The following is an 18609-nucleotide window of genomic DNA, read 5'->3' as shown; positions in this document are numbered from 1 at the left end:
GGACCTAATCGATACCTTCTAGCCTTTTTTGGCCGTCACGGTCGTTGTGTGCGAAGACGTGTTTGGCTTCGATTACTGGCCGCCTATACTGGCTGTCCCACACATACACTTAATAATTAAGGGCCAGGACATGGATGTATGGAGAGGCTAGAAGTCTCATCTGCCTCGTCTCCTAACTTAGGCACCAACAAGGCCGGCGATGTCAGGGGCCAGTTCACCTGCAGCCCTCTCGCGCATCAGAATCGGCACCGTGGGGTCCGGGTAGAAGGCCTCCTCGTAGCTCCAGTTCGCAGGACGCCTCTGCCCCTCCGGAAACTTGAAGTCGTAACGCAGCAATAGATGACAAAGAATCACCTTGATCTCATTGCTGGCGAAGAAGCGGCCCGGACAAGCGTACTTGCCGTGTCCAAAGTGGAGGGTGGACGAATCGGTTGTGGCGAACTGAAACCTATTTATGTTCTCGGGTCTGGATGGATCTTGGCGGAGTCGCTCGTAGCGAAAAGCATCAAAAGCCTCTGGATCACCACCATCTGGCAGCAGGGCCTCGTCGTGGGCCATAGCGGCGGATGGCATGGCGAGGTGCGTGCCGGCAGGTATGCAAGTTCCGTCTTTCAGAGTTATGGCCCTGCGGACAACTCGCTGGAATGATACTGAAATGCTCATTTGTCAGAAAATCTTGTGCATGACCACGAGGATATTCATCTTGTGCACTTACAGGTAAAAGGCGGGTTCATGCGCTGTGATTCACGCAAAAAGCTGTCCAGCTTGCGCAGTTTGTTCAGGGTCGTTTTCTTGAAGCCGCCATCCTCGCGCAGTACAGCCACCATTTCGTCACGCAGGGGCTTCAGGTATTCTGGATGGGCGCACAAGTCCAAAAAGAAGTGTGTGCACATCATGGACGTCGTATGGATCGACCCGAGGCTAACAAGGAGCTGTCGGTGCACCAGATCTGCTACACTCCCTTCCTCGGGCCTTGCGCCGTCAATCAGCCACTGCAGGAAGTCGTTAGGTTTCTGCCAGGCAGGATCATCAGAGGCCGCCCTGCGACGGTCTTCGATGATGGGTCCAAGGAGCCGCTTCCCCGCCGCTAGGTTGGAATATATGCGCCAGTATGAGGGCAATAGCCTCGCGACTACAGGACGCACAACGGGAGGAAGTACGCGCAGCAGATTTCTGGTAATTCCAATGTTTCTGGTGTAGTGTATACTCGTGTAGAGCCATTCCGCGTTGCGGCAGAGGTCGGGACCGACGAAGATACGTGCCGAGACGCGTGCCACGACATTGATGATCAACGGCGTGACGTGAATTGGTGTCCAATCTTTGCAGGGATTTACCTCGGCCTCGAGGGCAAAGACAAGCTCCTCCTTAACCGGGGGGATCAGCGTACCAAGGGCAGGTGTCAACTTCTGCTGCAGAGCTCGTCTATGGAGATCACTGTCCCGAATTACGCTAATATTACCAACGGTGTAACGACCGACCATGTTCTTGATGTTTGCATCGGTCGCGCTAATTTTGTCCTCGGGCATATCGCGAAGCTCCTCGACATACTTTGGCGGGAGGACAAGGATGTCCGAGTCGTTGCGCATCACTTTGAACATGTGGCCTTTGAACTATGCATCACTCTGTTAGTCTTAGTTGCGCGCTCTGTCTGTTCATCCTGCCTGCCACAAACAATAGTCGGCTTATACTTACTTTGTGGTATCCTTCGAGAACCATTGGAGCACTATTCCGTGCAAAACGTAATCCGACAAGCCATCTTGGTTCCCAGAAAGACCGCCGCCCTACCTTGGGCGCCTTGAAGCCGAAGACGAATTCATTCAGCACCACGAACGTATAGGCAAGTACACCAATCCCAACCAGCCACGCAATCCGCTGGTTCGTGTTCCAGTGGGTCTCTGAATCATTGGCAGAGTCCAAAAGAGACACATTTTGGGCTGATGTGAGGGATGTGAATTTCAGCGCGAGTTCTGTCTTCCACGTAGCGACGCTCATGATGATGACGATGATGCCGACGATGCAACGGTCAACAGAACGATGGGGTTTGGGCCGGCGTTGCCCTGACCAACCGTATCGTGTGGCTAGGTACTGTACATTTACGCCAGAGGAGTTTTAGTGGGGGAACAATTCGAATGGAGTTGTTCACCTGAGTCGGGAGCGGTCGGCGCCTTGAATCGTCGTGTCGGGCTGACCATTTTGGGTGCCGAACAGCAGCCACAGTCGGTCCACCCAACTCAGTCGTTAAGCCAACCGAGTAACGCAGACTCGTATACTATTTGTGAGTGTTTTTTTGTTCGGGCAAGAAGTAAAGGTTGATTGCATTGAGAAATAAGTTTAATTAATCAAATTTTTAAACTATCTCAAATAAAAGTTATTAATCAAACAGGCATAGTTATACAAATAGACTAGGTGATTTGTTGTTTAACTGAGCCGGGCAACTACATTGGGCCCCGGTCCGACTGCTCCATGGTGGGCATGGAAGTAGACTACCGATCAAGCTGTCACGTGAGGTGACTCTTATGGAGCTTCTGTCTTATACCAATTCATTGTAGCACAGAAGCACTTATGAGCGATAAAATACTTCAGACTATACCAAGTTTCGCAGGAAGTTGCCTCATAGCCCAGTTCCTCGCGCCATGATTCCCGAACTTCTGTACGCACTTGTTGGGCTTGTAATCCTCTTACATGTCGCCGAGCGCATACTCAGTCTTTGGGATGACCCTCGGGAGCCCCCTCGCGTCTGGTCGCGAGTGCCGTTTCTAGGCCATGCAATCGGACTGACGCGATTTGGCCCAGAGTATTTTCGATTCGTAGGGTATGAAAACGATCTCTGAGCAGCATCCAACCATTTCAGAAGAGCTCTTAGCGAGGAATTAGATACTAATCCAGCCAATATTTACAGGAAAAAAACAAATGCAGAACTATACACACTCGCCTTGCCCGGCTCCAAGACGTATGTGAGCAACACGCTACACCTGATGACGCTCATCCAGCGGAACTCAAAATCGCTTTCCTTCGACCCATTTGCTATCATGACATCCAAGAAGATGGCAGATGCCTCTGAAGACGTTCTCCACCAAATGACGACAGATTTCGCCCATGTTAGTCACAGGACAATGCGGAATAGCCTGCAGAAGCCGTCTTCTGAGAACGATCAAATGAATGCGCGAATGGCCAGTGAGGCTGCTTTGCACGTTGACAAACTGATCGAAGGCGCTGTCACAGCGGCTGCAAGCGGCGCCACATACAAGAAGGTCATGCTGCTGGACTGGGTGCGGCACTTGGTCGTCCAGGCTTCAAGCTGTGGGGTCTACGGCCTTGAGCATCCGTTCCGCGATCCCAAGGTCGAGACCGCGTTCTGGTGAGACATTTACTCAGCTTTTGTTTGTGAAAACTCCTGAACATGAAGCTAAGTTCGCAAAATTCGTATGTAGGACATGGGCTTCCTATCTCCCCTGGCATTTCGCTGGTTTGGATCTTCTCGGCACGGGCTATGCCGCACGTGAAAAGCTATTTGCTGCTTTTCGTGCCTACTCAAAGCGCGTGCCCGATGATGCCAGCTCTCTGATCAAGGAAAATGACCGAGTCTATCGTGAGGCGAGCTGGGCGGCAGAAGATATTGCCAGGCATCATGCTATTCTCAGCAACGGCGTGTTTAGTAACACCTCACCATCACTCTACTGGGCTATACATGACCTTTATTCTCGCCCAGATATTGTGTCTGAGGTCAGGAATGAAGTAGTGACCAACGCCGTTGGCGGAACCAAAGAGACCGGCTTCACACTTGACATCGCGGCAGTAAAGCAGAAATGCACGTTGCTGCTTTCTACGTACCAAGAGACGCAGCGACTACGACATTCACACGCCAATATCCGTGCTGTTCTACAAGATACCATCTTAGATGACAAGTACCTACTCAAAAAGGGCAGTCTGATACAACTGCCACCCGAGCGAATTCATGCAGACACAGCACTGTGGGGTTCCACGGCTACAGAATTTGATCCCTATCGATTCGTTAAAAAGAAGCTGGCGCCTGGTTTCCTAGCCTGGGGCGCACCGCCACATCTCTGTCCCGCCAGACAATTTGCGGCAGTGGAAGTTCTGGTTGTGCTGGCGCTGTTGATTTTGCGTGTCGACTTGGAGCCCGCCGGCAGCTCGGATGGCGCGATGACTTGGAAGCAAACACCTCCACCAAGTACGACAGCTACTATCTCGACCTTGCCTTATCCACGGGAAGACTTGAAAGTCACAGTGAAGGTCCGGGGCGAGTGGGCCGGACAGTGGACTCTGTTGAACTCGAGCGACAGTCGCACCAAAGTGCCTCTTGCCTCTACTTAAATCTACTAGTGACCGCTGACCCAGAGACCAAAAAATTGTTGGACGGATTAGATGTACACCGCGACCTCAACATAGTACAGTGGAGATTCATCAAGAAGAGGATGGAGTGCACTACCACTGTAGGGTAAAATACGATCTAAAGGAGCTAGACACGTGAAGCAATGCTTCTGCATTCAGTGTACTACGCCGTGTACTGCGGCGTTGATGTTGCGTTGTGCTTTGAGCAAGAAGCATACACAACAACATCAGCCCTACTAGCCTCGAAGCTGGTAAGAGCGTAACTGAATGTCTTGCTCTTGTGGGTGTATCTCGAAGCCAACGTCCAACTCAGCGCGTTCAACAGATCAAGTGTGGGTTCTCGGAGACAAAATAGATGTGGGGAATGATGAATGTGGATTCCGGAAGAAAGATAGTGGTATCGGAGGAATAATGATCGAGTGGCGGACAAACAATACATACAGTTATCAAGGGACTGACTCACGATCTCAACGTCCCGACTCTCTATCAGCAGCATTCCTGCCACAAGCATTCAAATTGAGTTTGTAGTAAGCGGGTGCTCAAACATCGTATCAAGACTGATGTGGTATTAACAGTGGCGCCACCGCCAAGTGAAGTAAATAGTGGGCACACCGCCCCTGATTTCCAACACCGCTGCGACAGGCAGAATGCATAGTCCATGTGCAGCCACATGGCCATTATCTGTGTATAGCTCTCCAGGATTTGAGTCAACTGAGAGCAACTTTCCGTCCATTTTCTTTCATTAACACAGTTGAGGTGTTCTTCAGAGCTCCTCGATGATTATAAATATTTGAGACCATCGCCTCTTGTGTTTCCCGCTTATTACACGTTGAGCATTGCCAGTGGAATCGACAGCACCATGTTCTGCACTCTTCGGCATACGCGTGAGTCCGACGAGGTGTACACTTTCGAGAAGACCCCACCGCCGTACTCCAAAAAGCGCGGTACCAAATTCGCTAAAGTCGCCTGCATGACCTGTCGAATGAGCAAGGTGCGATTTAGATTCTGCTAGATGCAGATGCCAAGCCACCGTAACCAGTGGGAAGTCCTACTAACCTCGTGGCTGATGCTCAGTTAAGATGCTCCGGTGAGCTCTCTGGCTGCCAGCGATGCCTGGCTAAGAAGATCAAATGCCATTTCCCAGCCCCGCCGAAGAGCTCTGGCAGCACCCAGAACAAAGGGTGCTCATCAGCGTCAGACCCGCCTCCTCAGGCGAAAGCGCCTTCTGATACGACTGAGTCGACCACCGACGATAGTATCAGCGTAGTTGCATCGTTCCACGAGGTACTGGAGGACAATAGCAGCTTTGACTTCGAAGCATCGACCTTCGCCCCAATCGAGGATGCCGACGCACTGCTATTTACCGCTGAATTCAGCCCGTCAGAGACATCCGAGCACCCCACCGCGTTTACTACAGATGCCAACAAGAGCAAATTGCCTCAGGACGAAATGATTTGGGTGGAAGGAAACATAGGTCATGTCTTCAACAGTGGCAGCAGCATGTGGGCGTCATCCGAAGACATACCTCATACGTCTTCACGAGGGGAGAGCTCGGAATTCTGTTATGCTTGCCTCGCACAAGCTATGAGAACCCATGAGGCCGTTGAGGCGGCTGTTTGGGCTCAGAAGAACAGGGTCAAAGATACCAACGATATACTTAAAGAACAAAAAATGGCCATGGTAGAGTGCAGGGAGCTTCTTGATTGCCAGAAATGCAGTAGACAGTCAGCTCAAATCATGCTGCTCTTGTCAATATGCGGCAAGATACTAGGGTCCCTGGAAGCCGCATTTTATGGGCTCCCCGTAGGGAAGGATGCAAATGCTGGATTGTCTCCACATCAGACATATCTTAAGAGGAGGTGGACCACACCAGACGGCGGTCCCGAACCCCACGGGTCGTCATACTACCTGCCGATCTATGGTATGAGTAGCAGAAATAGACGGCTAGACGACGAGGATGAGCTTCTCGTACTACAAAGTTTGCTTAAGGCGCGTGCGGCGATGCTGGATGGTTTGTTCAGCAGGCTCCACATTGTCATCACTGCGCATAGCTGGCCAGCCCAGCAAAGCCTCATTCGGGAGCTCCAAAACCGCCTTATAAAGGGCCCTTTGATCACGGAGCCCGCAGGGAGGATACCAGAATAGATAAGTACAGGGAATTAAAATAAGTAAAGGTACTAGTTGTAACTATATAGGTATACTGTCCAAAATACGTTTTAAAGCAGAAGACTTTTGAGGTTTCAAAGACACAAAGCGATTTTCACTTCATGGAATTTCAAACTTCGTCAACTACAGACAAGCCCATAACTATCATGGTCCACGAGATTCTCGATCGTAAACCCCACTGGAGAGCTCAATTCCCTCATTCTAGGTAACACGAGAGTACCGACCAGGGCTTAATTACGTTTTTGACACCGTCTGGTCCCCCGTCCTTGGCCTGCAGTGGTAAAATCCTGGGGCATCCTATGGCTGAGGGGAAAGAGCATGGCCTCCACTGATAAGCGAAATGCCACCACCTCTCTGAATGATTACTTACGAGCCCAATACGAGGTTAATCTCGGCTATCCGCTTCACAGCTACGGGTTGTATACAGCAGATAAGTAATAAAAAACGGAAAACATAAAGAAGTAAAATAATGTCTTATAGGACAACCAATCATTAGAGAACCACGTATACGATAACCTCCTATAAGCTTTATAAGGATATCTGCTGGGGTAACCTCTTCTAGGATAACCTCCTTCAGGATAACCTCCTCTAGGACAACCTCCTTCAGGATAACCTTCTCTAGGATTACCTCCTGTGTAATACTTTCCTATCAAATGAACGGATTATCCTAATCAGTGCATTTTGAGCCAGCGTGTTCTGATCTCCTAAGGATCTCCAGACTGTGTATCCCCTGGTCACTGTAAGTGTTTTCTTCAACAAATCTCAGGTCCTTATTGATGGAGTTGCAGGAATAATTGTAATTTTGTGGCATACAGTAGTTTGGTTCCGTTTTTGTCTATCCCTGTTAAATATGCATATGGCGGCATGTGAGATGAAGTCACGTCAAAGGCTGGAGAAGTCTAGAGGGACAATCGATTTACAGATCTACCTAAGAACATTCATAAAAGTTCAAGAGGAAGCCGAAAATAGCCTGTATCAATCGTTTGAAATATTTCTATCATTTCCATCGGCGTTCTGGGTGTCAAGATCTCGCGAGCTTTGGTCATGGAGCACATCCCTGTGGTCTCTTTCCTTGATCATGTTCTGGAGCTTGTCCCAGAATCGGGGTCGAAGATTAGCTTTCAGCCATTCAGCATGCTGGGGGTGATCTCTGAGGAACTGAAGATCACTTTCTGGGGGGTGGGTTTCGCGGCGCATCATTCTTTTTATGCTTCGCCGTCTCTCTTCGGGCGGCAGATCTTCGTGGCGCGGTAACATGTTTTCCTTGGTCACCTTTGGTTTGAAACGATACTTCTTGAGTCGTTCCTGTACTTCATTCGGTAGCGGACCTGGAAAGGGCTGACTACATTTGCACGTAAGCTAATATTCGGAAAGAGGTTTGGGAGGGGGGTTTCATCGTCTCACAGTGACTCTCCATCCCACTCGTACACAGTCATTGGGACCTCAGTGGGGTCATCGCTCCCCGTTGGCGATTCGCCATGGTCGACAAGAAAAAAACAGAGGCGATCATTGTAGCCAAACTCGTCTCCGTAAGTGTTTGAACGGTCTTCGTAGGGGTTGAAATTGCGACCCCACTGGTGGAGACAGATCCGGTGAAGCATCGACAAAACCTTTTTACCATGGCCGTCTCCAGGAACGAGATGGGTCCTGGTCTGAACAAGGACTCTCATGGGCCCAGTTGCATCCTTCTTCGCATCTTTCTCCGAATTCTGAGAGGTCGCGGTCGGACTCTCAATCGTTGGCGGATTCTCTGAATGTTCCTCGTCATCGCAAATGACAATGTCCATTGTGGCTTGCTGGTTTGTGGTGTTGACGAGGCAAGTTACATGTGGCGACAGGATGCCGTGTCACTGAAGAACTCCATCTTCCCCAAGCCCCGGAACCCAAAATAGCGGCGTTGCAGGATTTAAACGGCCCAATCGTAGGCCGCCAAGATAAGGTTCGAAGCTAATGTTGCCCCAACGCCTAAACCGGCCCTCTGGCCTGATGACCAGCCCAATACAGAGGCCGAGTTGACCTGCTAGAGTCCCAACAGCATGGAGGGTGCCAATCAGGCTCTGGCTACGCCACTGGGTCCTTGTTTGAGCCATTAAACCATGGATATCATTCGTGCCAATGCCCAATGTCATGTTGGCACTAAGTGATCGCAGTCGATAAGGCGTCCAACAACTTGGTGCAATGGTAGGTACAATGCCATGGTCCATGAGGCCGTTGAAGCACTTCTCCTACCATTTGATCTTTACAGAGTTTATTTTTCACGAAAAGCAACACTAGATACCGATGAAAAGGTATTGGATAACGACATTGTAATCTAGGATATCAAATGTGTGGATCTTCGCAGCATCGGGATACAGTTTACGCGGAACGAATCAAGCGCGGAGAGTAATGAGGCCAAAACTCAAGAGATAATCTGCTGGCAATTTCGTCTATCTATTGGGTCCTGAAAAACCTAGCCAGAAACTCCGTACAATCCTACTTGTATGCAAGTAAACCGCCCTGGGCCTAACATTCGCATCCGCATGGCTCCCATTCACGACCCCTGGTAATAGTCTCTGTCTGGCCCGTACCATGACAGGCATCGCAACGAGGATACCTCATGTAATAGCCCTTGCCCCCTCGACAATAAGTGCAATGGCGGGAAGGCTTGTCTCCGGACTTCCGAGTGCAGCAGCGCACTTTTTCACCGTAATCAAGTCGCATCATTTTGCCCTGGCCCCTACAAGTAGAGCATACGACCTTGACCTTATTCTCGACCCATATCTTCTTCCAGCCAGGATGCGGTCTGCAACTCTCACAGGTCGGGTCGGGCTTCTTCTCGCGAGATTTATCGCTCTCGCTACTAGAGTTCGAACTCCGCCTGGGATAGTCCGGGTGATGACCCTTATGGGGCTCGTATCGTACTCGGCCGGAGTTGTGCCGGAGCCATTCTTCGTAGTCCCTGTTTGACGACATGGTGTTCTTATTTCTACTGCGCCGAGGAATGAAAATTTGATGCAGACCGTTTTATGAAATTGGGAAACTGGTCAATGTTGTTTCAAAAGTCTTTGGTAGATGAAATGCCACGTAAAGGAAATATTCGTCGAAAGAGGACAGGAAGTGATATCTAGTGCCAGCACCAGAAGTCTAGATGAGCAGTACGGGTTGTGATATAACAGAGTAAAGTGGCTGCCAAGTAGAAGGGGGTGGAGAACGATCTCTGATCCACGAGGCTTCTTATATCCATCTTCTCATGCGAAAAAAAAAAACATGAATCAGAAGAACAAGACGATAGAGGCAGCTAGCAGATTGCTACATTTAGAATCGAAACATTGTTGGGTGTTGTAAGTGGCTGAATTGATGGTTGTCCATGGCCGCAAGTAAGTCAAACCATCACCATAGAAAGAGGGCAGAGACTACGCCAGCAATCAGAAGAATTGGAAAATGCCAACAGTCGAATCTCCAAAACGCACCAGCCTTGGCCTTCATGGTCGAGGCAAAGCATGCTATCAAAGCACGCCGCAGATTCCTGAATTAAATCGCGATTTTGGCATGTTGGTGTTTGAATTGTCAGAGGGCAGGCGAATTGTGACACCAAAAATGGTATACTTGCGGTTACATCGGTGGGAGACTAGGCCCAGGCTCCCAAAGTTGTGATTAAGTCGACCCCGGCGTAGACAACGGTCGGCCTCTCTCAAGGCCAGCGGGCTTCGGCCACAACTTTATATGGTAAGACCCTGGAGCCATGAGCAACAAGTTCGTTAATCTGAAATTACGGATGGACGGCACGAGCTCAAGGGGGTGAGACGAATGCCCATCTTGTTCAAGGGAGCTATCACCCACCAGCTGCACATTTCCTCGAAGGCCATCAGCTTAAGTATTGACTTTCTCTCTCGCCCCCGTCCTTATTGTAGTGAGCAATATCTCAACTCATTTTTCAAATTCCAAAATAAGTTCTTGGATCGTGAAATCCCAAAAGTCTCCGCAGAAGTCTTTTTGGCGAACAATGGATGACTTGGAGATGAGAATATAAAAGCTATAGCGGGTCACAATATAGTAATTTAGCAGTCAAGAAAAGCAACCTATAATTACACATTCCTTAATCATCATTGGTATGTGATCACTGTATATAACTGACCTAGTGCACTATCCGATGCGTGGATGCATGCTACCTGCTTATAGTTTGATAGATACTCAGATGCTTACGGTCGGGAAGGGGTAATAATGATCAGTCAGATCCGATCATCAGTCACCTGAACTATAGAGAGCTTGACGCCTTTTAAGATGAATTGATACACAAAGCTTTGACTCTTCTGTGAGGGGAGTGATATTCATATAATCGTGGACTGACTCTGGCCGCTAATTCGTCTACAAATGCTCGAAATCTGCCTCGGGCGGAGCTGGCCACGCCACACTTTGTGACACGATGACAAGCACTTCTTGGTGGGCTTTTGCGGCCAAGAGGGTTCCTAGCCAACATAAATATTACATTTTGGCAAATGCTGTGAAACCTAGGGGCAGAGACTGGACCAATCCAAGGGTCCTCGTATCTGCAGCGCGTGCTTTCTTTCTGCATGAGGGTCAGCAAGCCGTTGAAGAGGCGGTGTCCGGTGTATCTCAATCTCACAAAACTGTCGAGCCTTGCCAATCTTAAGAATGTAACAACACAAGGAAACCTTTCCAATTTGGCTGAGTAGCCGATCCCCACATCTACGCTAAACAGAGCAATCTTTTTCATTTGGGTACTGAAAGGCCACCTGTACAGACTGCAATTATATTCCTACCAAAAACGCTGTCTCGAACCTCGCTGCTGTCATGTCATCAATTAGCAAAATCCAGGCGGCCCTCACGGCGGCCACTAATGAAGTGACGGTTGCGGCCGCAAATTTGAACTTCGATTTCACGCTCATCAAATGCGAGGCACCGAAAGAATTCCATCCATTAGGCACCGCCTTGACTCAAAGGCGTAGGGAAGACGCAGAGTATGGATCGACTCATATCACCGCTCGACGACTCGGCGCGTTGTTCGAAGGGCTACTCCCACCCACTCCGGCCCTTCTACGAGCGTATGGGAATAGAGTCTCTGAGATAGCTCAAAGCTCCCGGCAAAACGGCTCAGCGGAGCCGCAGAACAGCATGTTCGCGGCGCATGCTGGAATCGACGGAACATCGATCTGGGCGGCAGCGACGTCGTCATCCACTGCATTACATGTTCAGCTCCTGGCCTGTATGCTAGCCCGTCACTGGCCAGCTAGCGAGGCGACCTCTATCTGGGTAGAGTTAGTTCGGGGAAGGAGGCAGGAGTTAGAGGAGGCGTGGACTCAGAATCACGCGGTTCCTTACGCATCTTTGGTTGCGGCAACCCAACCTCAGATATCTCGCGTGAGCCTGGCCGAATGGGATGCAAGCGCTCGCTCGTGGCTTCGGACCGCTGACCGCGTCAAGTTCAAACAACAGAATCAGCTTATGCTTCTCGTCACGAATGTCAGTGTTCCTGTTAACGAGCATATGATGGTCTATCAGAGTGTCATCCCGGCTTGGAAGTCCGCCTTAGAGTCGACGGAGAAACTCGTGAGTGGGATGCCCCAGGCCATCAGCCACGGCTCATGTCTTTTGGCAATTAGTTCTTGGCACCTATATCCCGATATAATCGTTACGGATCCTACTACAGTGTTTCACAAATTCGAGGATCCTTTGGTACGACCTGGTGGGACACTAACCCTTGGCCTTGCCCGCCCTGGTGGGGAAACGCTCGGAGGGGTGTTCTGGTCCCTCTCACTTGCTCATCTCAACTTCTATGGACGACGCCCTGTACAGAAAGAGGCGTCCTTGAATCTACATTCGCAAAGTTTGTCATTCCAGCAGTTCACGGTGTCGGTCTTTGGGGCATTTCTAGCGCGTTGGGGTGCCTTCGGAACAGATGCTGAAGCTCCAGCACGGTTCCTCACGAAGCTGAGAGACGACATTTACGCGATAGCAAACGGTCAGCACTCCAGCTCTGCCCTAAGAGAGTCCTGCATGAGGGTGGCCAGTGATAGTGCGCAGCCGATAAACCTTCTTGCCAGAGCTGCCGATACGCTCCTCGATGCTCGGAAATTCGAAGATCACCTCGACCTGAAGTTGATTGCTCTTGGCGGTAAGAAAGCAGAGAAACTCTTGCCTCAGGCACTTCCGTCTAACTTCATGGGCTTTGGTGATCCCAGAATTCTTCTTAGACTTCTGAAAGGCCCGGACGAGAGGATCGCCTTGCTCCGCCGGATACTTAGCGACAGTGACCTGATAACTCAAAATCAAGGGACTTTTGTAATTCGCTTCTTTGAGGACATCAAACCCCAAACCTTAGTATACGCATGGGCACCTGATCGTCTGGCAGGTCTCGCGACCGGTCAGGTTCTACGAGAAGCACTTCCTCAAGGCGGTTTTTCCAACCCCCCACACGTGCGGTGGGCTCCAAGAGCCATCCTTCAAAGGAAGAACTTCCACAAGGACGTGGTACATGAGTTGTCGGAGGACGCAGCATTGCCGCTAGCGTCAAAGGAATTTGAAGTCCTCCTTGAAAACAAGTCCGAGGGCGATGGTAATGCTGTGCTTCAAACATATCACTATGTCTACGGTGACCCTGGCTCTGCTGCGATCTATTCAAATGCACCCGACATCCAATCTGTTAAGTCCGGGAAAATCAGACCGCCTACTTTCCAGGACCTCATCTGGTGCCTGGAATTTGATCTGTTTGACATGGGAGCCATGATTTCGTTTTTTGGCCTCAACGAAGGTGCGGCAGTCGGACTTGAGACCAGGCCTGAAGGCCGGACACTCAAGGCTTTGAGCAGTGCACACCGAATCTACCGATCACTCCCAACTGCCACAGTGTCCACTCGGGCTCTCAACAGTCCTCTGTATTCTCCTCGATGGTCGCCACAAAGCCGAAGAATTGCAGCGATAGACAATCCACACTCATTTGATATACCCAGTAGCCGCCAAACGCCGGATGCTCAACTATCACGGGACGTGGCCTTCTCATGTATAGCATGGCTAGAAGCCGGAATTGATATCGATCCTCGTGATCTGACGAGAGTGTTCGCTCTCGCATATGAAGACAGTATTTACGTTTCCATGAATGTGTGTCCTGGTCTTCCCCTTATCTTCTGATCAAGTTTGCTGACATAGTCATGAGCTTACTTGTGACCCTTGGGAGTCACCAAATAGTCATGAACTCAAACGGGTAGCGGGAAATGTTGGCAAGCCAGGAGTCACGCTTCTTGTGCCACCAGACGATCCCGTGGTGCCTGCGTCCGAGGAGTCCTCATGGAGAGTAATAGGCACCTCTGAGTTCGACGGCCTTGCGGAAGATGGATTTTCCCAGACATCGATGCACTTGTCGTTCACAGAATACTATGTTCCGCTTGTGAAGTCCACCAATGGCCAGGTCCAAAACAATCAAGTGCACTATCTTGAGTCCGTCGTATCAATACACCACGCCGGACAATGGATTGGAGATGTCGACTTACAGAAGTGTTTAGCGAGCACCTGCCTTACCCGAGAGCCGCTACTTTCCTGCAGAGCGGGACACAGCATGTTTAGTGTCAAAGGAATAAGATCAATCGAGTCGTGGGAAGACGTCATCGAGCCGCCACCTGGCGATGGTGTCGTCCGGGCCCATGGCAACTGGGTGGCACGACTCGCTACGACTGCTGTTTCAGTACATGTCCGGGACGCGGCGGGAGGCGGAATTTCCAGAGGAGTCGCTGTCTACTCCAATGACAGCTGTTGGAATTGCATCTCTCAAAGTGGTATCTTCAAATCCACGGTGGGTTCCCATAAGCAATCGACGAGCTACATACCTGGCATTTCCAATATCATGATATTCTAAAGGCGGATTGGTAAGCTATTCCTTTTCATTCAGTCCGAAGCCCAAAAGTGGTGTCGCCTAGGCCAAGGTGCTTGTCCTCTGAAAGGAAAAGACGAGCCAGGACGTACAGGCTTAAAAGGGTTTAGCTGCAGGGTGTATGGTGGAATTTGGAGACAGACCCGAGTGGAAATGTTGGACGGGTTCGACTTCAGATCAAAACCGGTCGGAATTTTGTGCCGCCTCACACAGTCTCATATCCCTTAAAATTTGAATTATATGTCACTCAATACTTTTGCCATCTTACGTTAATGATACCATGTTCAACGATACTGTATCATAAATCAAGGAACCGTGGATCATTCCAGGTGTAGGCTCATCACTTCTTTTTCCGTGGTGGTGAATCACCGTTGGCGCGGCACACTCGGCTGGCCAAGAGCTGTAGCTCTCCATGGGCTACTGCAAGGCCCAAATTGGCCTAACAAAGAGCTCGATTGATTAATCGGGCTTCTTGATCAATTGAAGGCAGTGCTGGGGCTCTGCAGCTGATTGATAGCGTAATGCAGTATACGCGACTGGTGATGCCTGAAGCTGGGAACAAGGGGAGCTGTGTCCTGAGGTAAGGTTTGGAGCGAAGTCCGAGGGAGTGCGATATAGAAATTACACATTGAGGACGACTAAACAAGGTGGAAAGTACCTGAGAGGCCGTGGGGCTCGAAACGTGGCGTCAGACCACAACCTGGCGCTGAAGGTCTTATAGGCGGCCGGCGCAGCACGGAGCCGCATGCCAAGCAATGAGCGATTGGCGGAGGGGGTCGGGGAGGATTGCTGACCCTTCTAGGCAAGCATATGCATGGTGCAGGAGGACCAAGTGCAATGCAGAGGTGTACAGTAAGATGGTGGCGCGGTGGTAGGTGCAAAGGATGATTGAAACCGTTAGCATTGGAATGAGTGAGTCTCGTCACCCATTCCCGGTTTCAATAAATACAAGCAGTTTGAAGTCCAGCTGCGTCTGTTGCAGCGAAAGCTGTTTTTGCTCTTGACTGTATAATATTCAAGATATTCCACAACTCTAAATCCATGCTGAACCTTGACCTCGGCTAATAGCCAGCGTAATCTAACGTAGGAACGACTAGAGTCCGAGGTCTCGCATGTGGCAATTAGCTAGATATCTCCAGGATTGATGAGTTCAAATTGACGGGATATGATAGGTCATGTATTGTGACGCCCACATGGGCCAAACAAGTACGTACCGTCAGCTTAATTGGCGTCCAGTGATGCTATGTAACTCTGGAAGGATGATCTCACACCAATGAAGCGCATGTTTATAGAGTCGTATCGACCCCCCCCCCGTAGGATTTTGAGGCTGAGATTGTCCGATGCTCATCTGCCCCCCATCTGCAAGATGGATGCTTTGCTTCTTATTTTCTTTCTCTGACATTGAACAAAGTTTCTCAAAGTGTCAAGTTCACATTTGGTGCTGCTCTCTTAGACCTTGGGCACCGTCAGCGTTCAAGATCTATCGCGATGCTGCGACGCGACTTTCTTCCTTTACTGACATTGTTGGCTGGGATAACTGGTGGCAACAGCGCGGCTCAACCCATCAGGGTCCTTTATCCGGACACGGATGGTCTAGCATTCTATGCCAAGGATGTCATCAATGTACCCTACGAAACCAACTTCACTGAGCCGTACCTCTACACGTGGTGTGTGCAGGGCAATGCTTCCCGTGAGCAGTACCACATAATTCCGAATGTACTATCATCTTCGAATGTTGACAATCTGTTGCAGAAGCACAAGAGCCTACAAGACCCCCTGGAGGCAATGGGACAGCCCAAGTGGTGCTCGACTTTACAGAGTACGATGGTGAACAGTGTTGGTTCGAGATTAGACCTTTGCCCGCATCACAGGATGCACATGGGCTGAGGAACAACTCGATAGAGTTTAACTTCATTAATGCAACCCATAGATCAGGACCAGTACGTTCTCTTACCTTGTCACGTCTCATGAAGAAGTACGATTTTAACTCGCTAGCACCAAAGTCAACCTTCGGAATCTCTTCTACGACCACACCCGCGACGACCCTTCCAACATCATTGTCAACCTCAGCCACTACATCGACTACAAGCTCCCCTCAAACTTCCTCATCTGCACCGTCAGGTCTTTCTACCGCCGCAGTGGCAGGCATCGGCGCGGCAGCAGGTATTGCTGGTATCGTACTTGCGACGATTCTTGGAGTATTGGTGATGCGATGGCGGAAGAAGAAACAAGGTCGGACTGGATATCTGTCAGACAAGACGGGACGCGACGACGAGCAGATCCCTCGGACTGTAGCGGTGTCGGGCGCTCACGAGATGCCAGCGCCCAATGAAGAACGAAATCACAAATACACTATCGTTCCATCATTGACACCACAAGAGATGGACGCTCAGCAAACACAACGATATGAAGCACAATAGAGGAGCCTGGTCGTAAAACGTCCACCTACCGCCCACGTAGCTGCCAGCCCCAGCAGGTGGACGTTGGGCAAGCGGGTAATGGAGTTGACAGTTTTATCATTCTATCCTGGAGCCAATAGACAGACACCATCCTCAGCAGGCACAGGAATTGTTTGCGAGACGCAGCTCGAACAACTACGAGACATTCTTCATCTGCGTCTCTTTGACCCACACGTACGGACAATTTATATAATAGATAATTAAATTGTGAGTTAAAAGTCATTGTAATCACAGATAAACGAATTCTAGCTAAGCTAGATAAAGTGATAGAGCCTTCTTAAATCGACACTGTTATCATCTGGTGACATATTACAGTTCCTATGATTGTATTTCTTAGCTCTCTTCGGGTCGCTCGTGCGTATATGGGCTTGTAGTCCAAATTAGGCTGGATGCTAATTGCGGCTCCCGCAGCTAATTCCTACTTAAATGAATCAGTGCGCTACCGCGTAAATCTCAAAACTATCCATGCTTCTTAGTCTTCCTACTAAAGGAAGATACATTGGCACCAAGATGACGGTCTTCCAAGTTTTCTCTGTACACGTAGTTCGCCGGACCTGGCTGCTCAATTTGTTGTTTTGGCTAAGGCCGATCTCAGTTCTCGGAATCAAAAGGCCAGGTGTATATATGGTCCGATGACTCAGGTATGCAAAGAAGTCTCTCAGTGGATTGTTCTCTGAAGGAACCACTCTCCTTCGTTAGGAAGGGTAAGACTACTGATGACTGTGAAGTCAAGTGAGTAGCGCGCTACGGTAGTTGCTAGTATGGTCAGATGAGCCGAACCAAGATTGCAAAATAGTAAATTTCCATGGAGGTTTCCCTTTTGATCAACCCGAGATCGCCCAAGCAATCACGACTTCTCGTTCTCACTCTTTTGCTATCGTTTCTTCTAATCCTAAAACAACATTTTGCGCGTACTCGCCCCACCGCTGCAATTACAAGTCTGAAGAACAGAACCAAAATGTCATCGCAAATGCCAAATCAACCTCGTCCCCGGACATACATCCTGGGCCGGAGGTTCCGCACGAGGCCTCGTGATCAGGCTGTGGGTGTGATGGTCCAGAAAAGAGAATTCTTTCCCATGCCTCACATCGGATGGAATACCGGTCGTCCAACGGCGACGCCGAGGACAATCTTTGGCTTTCGTACCCCACCGGTCATTCCTGCTCTGTGGCACAGTCTGACAATGACTCCACCGGGCGGTTTCGTCATGCGTAACTTTCGCCGTGTGAAAGGTGTCTTTAACAACTTCCGTGACCTCTGGAACGACTTCTGTCTGTGGTCGAGCCATCGCCAGTTCCGCGAGCTAGAACCACGACCTTTCGTCTTTTCTGAAAGGGATCAAAAGCATTGGAGGGGTTTGAAGGCAGGACAGTACCAAATTGCGTACCAGGATCCCTCTGCAGATCCAAAGTGGAGGATGAAGCAGATCATCGAGGTCAAGGACTACAGCGACTTGGATCACGCATTTCACGTGTACTGTGCCAACATGACTTGGTATGTCGGTGGCCACTATTTTTAGTTATTATTCTTCGGCTAACAATTATTGTAGGACATGGAGAAATAGAGAATTCGGGTCGGATGACTGGAAATTTCACATGCCACATCGACCCGGGTATTTCATTCCGACGGTCGACGAGCCTCTCTGGTAACTCGACCTCAACTATCAGCAAACATTTACGCTCAACTGAATTTACAAAGGATTGAAGCTATGTCCGTCCCTTAGGAACACATGTATAGAAATGACTACTCCCTCTGTCGTCTTAAGACTCT

General features: G+C 49.8%; 7 protein-coding genes across 7 annotated transcripts; 5 read left to right on the top strand and 2 right to left on the bottom strand.

The window, feature by feature from the left end:
* Positions 1–177: 177 nt before the first annotated feature.
* On the bottom strand, positions 178–2192 carry J7T55_000351 (uncharacterized protein; the record flags this gene model as incomplete). Its single annotated transcript, XM_053132460.1, has 4 exons — positions 178–650; positions 716–1610; positions 1693–2057; positions 2144–2192. 4 exons carry the CDS (start codon positions 2190–2192, stop codon positions 178–180), a joined length of 1782 nt encoding a protein of 593 aa, XP_052989589.1.
* Positions 2193–2633: 441 nt separating this feature from the next.
* On the top strand, positions 2634–4335 carry J7T55_000350 (uncharacterized protein; the record flags this gene model as incomplete). Its single annotated transcript, XM_053132459.1, has 3 exons — positions 2634–2812; positions 2900–3358; positions 3432–4335. The coding sequence occupies 3 exons, from the start codon at positions 2634–2636 to the stop codon at positions 4333–4335; spliced, it is 1542 nt and encodes a 513-aa protein (XP_052989588.1).
* Positions 4336–5212: 877 nt separating this feature from the next.
* Positions 5213–6498, top strand: J7T55_000349 (uncharacterized protein; the record flags this gene model as incomplete). Its single annotated transcript, XM_053132458.1, has 2 exons — positions 5213–5344; positions 5428–6498. 2 exons carry the CDS (start codon positions 5213–5215, stop codon positions 6496–6498), a joined length of 1203 nt encoding a protein of 400 aa, XP_052989587.1.
* A 996-nt stretch (positions 6499–7494) lies between these two features.
* On the bottom strand, positions 7495–8306 carry J7T55_000348 (uncharacterized protein; the record flags this gene model as incomplete). Its single annotated transcript, XM_053132457.1, has 2 exons — positions 7495–7861; positions 7924–8306. The coding sequence occupies 2 exons, from the start codon at positions 8304–8306 to the stop codon at positions 7495–7497; spliced, it is 750 nt and encodes a 249-aa protein (XP_052989586.1).
* A 3004-nt stretch (positions 8307–11310) lies between these two features.
* On the top strand, positions 11311–14365 carry J7T55_000347 (uncharacterized protein; the record flags this gene model as incomplete). The annotated part of the gene is made up of 2 exons (XM_053132456.1): positions 11311–13614; positions 13670–14365. 2 exons carry the CDS (start codon positions 11311–11313, stop codon positions 14363–14365), a joined length of 3000 nt encoding a protein of 999 aa, XP_052989585.1.
* Positions 14366–15868: 1503 nt separating this feature from the next.
* On the top strand, positions 15869–16712 carry J7T55_000346 (uncharacterized protein; the record flags this gene model as incomplete). The annotated part of the gene is made up of 3 exons (XM_053132455.1): positions 15869–16070; positions 16133–16199; positions 16376–16712. 3 exons carry the CDS (start codon positions 15869–15871, stop codon positions 16710–16712), a joined length of 606 nt encoding a protein of 201 aa, XP_052989584.1.
* Positions 16713–17797: 1085 nt separating this feature from the next.
* On the top strand, positions 17798–18488 carry J7T55_000345 (uncharacterized protein; the record flags this gene model as incomplete). The annotated part of the gene is made up of 2 exons (XM_053132454.1): positions 17798–18333; positions 18389–18488. The coding sequence occupies 2 exons, from the start codon at positions 17798–17800 to the stop codon at positions 18486–18488; spliced, it is 636 nt and encodes a 211-aa protein (XP_052989583.1).
* Positions 18489–18609: the final 121 nt, after the last annotated feature.

The sequence above is a fragment of the Diaporthe amygdali genome, assembly GCF_026229845.1.
Source record: "Diaporthe amygdali strain CAA958 chromosome Unknown NODE_31_length_594919_cov_65_084759, whole genome shotgun sequence".
NCBI classification, from domain to species: domain Eukaryota; kingdom Fungi; phylum Ascomycota; class Sordariomycetes; order Diaporthales; family Diaporthaceae; genus Diaporthe; species Diaporthe amygdali.
This window is presented reverse-complemented; position numbering and strand designations above follow the sequence as displayed.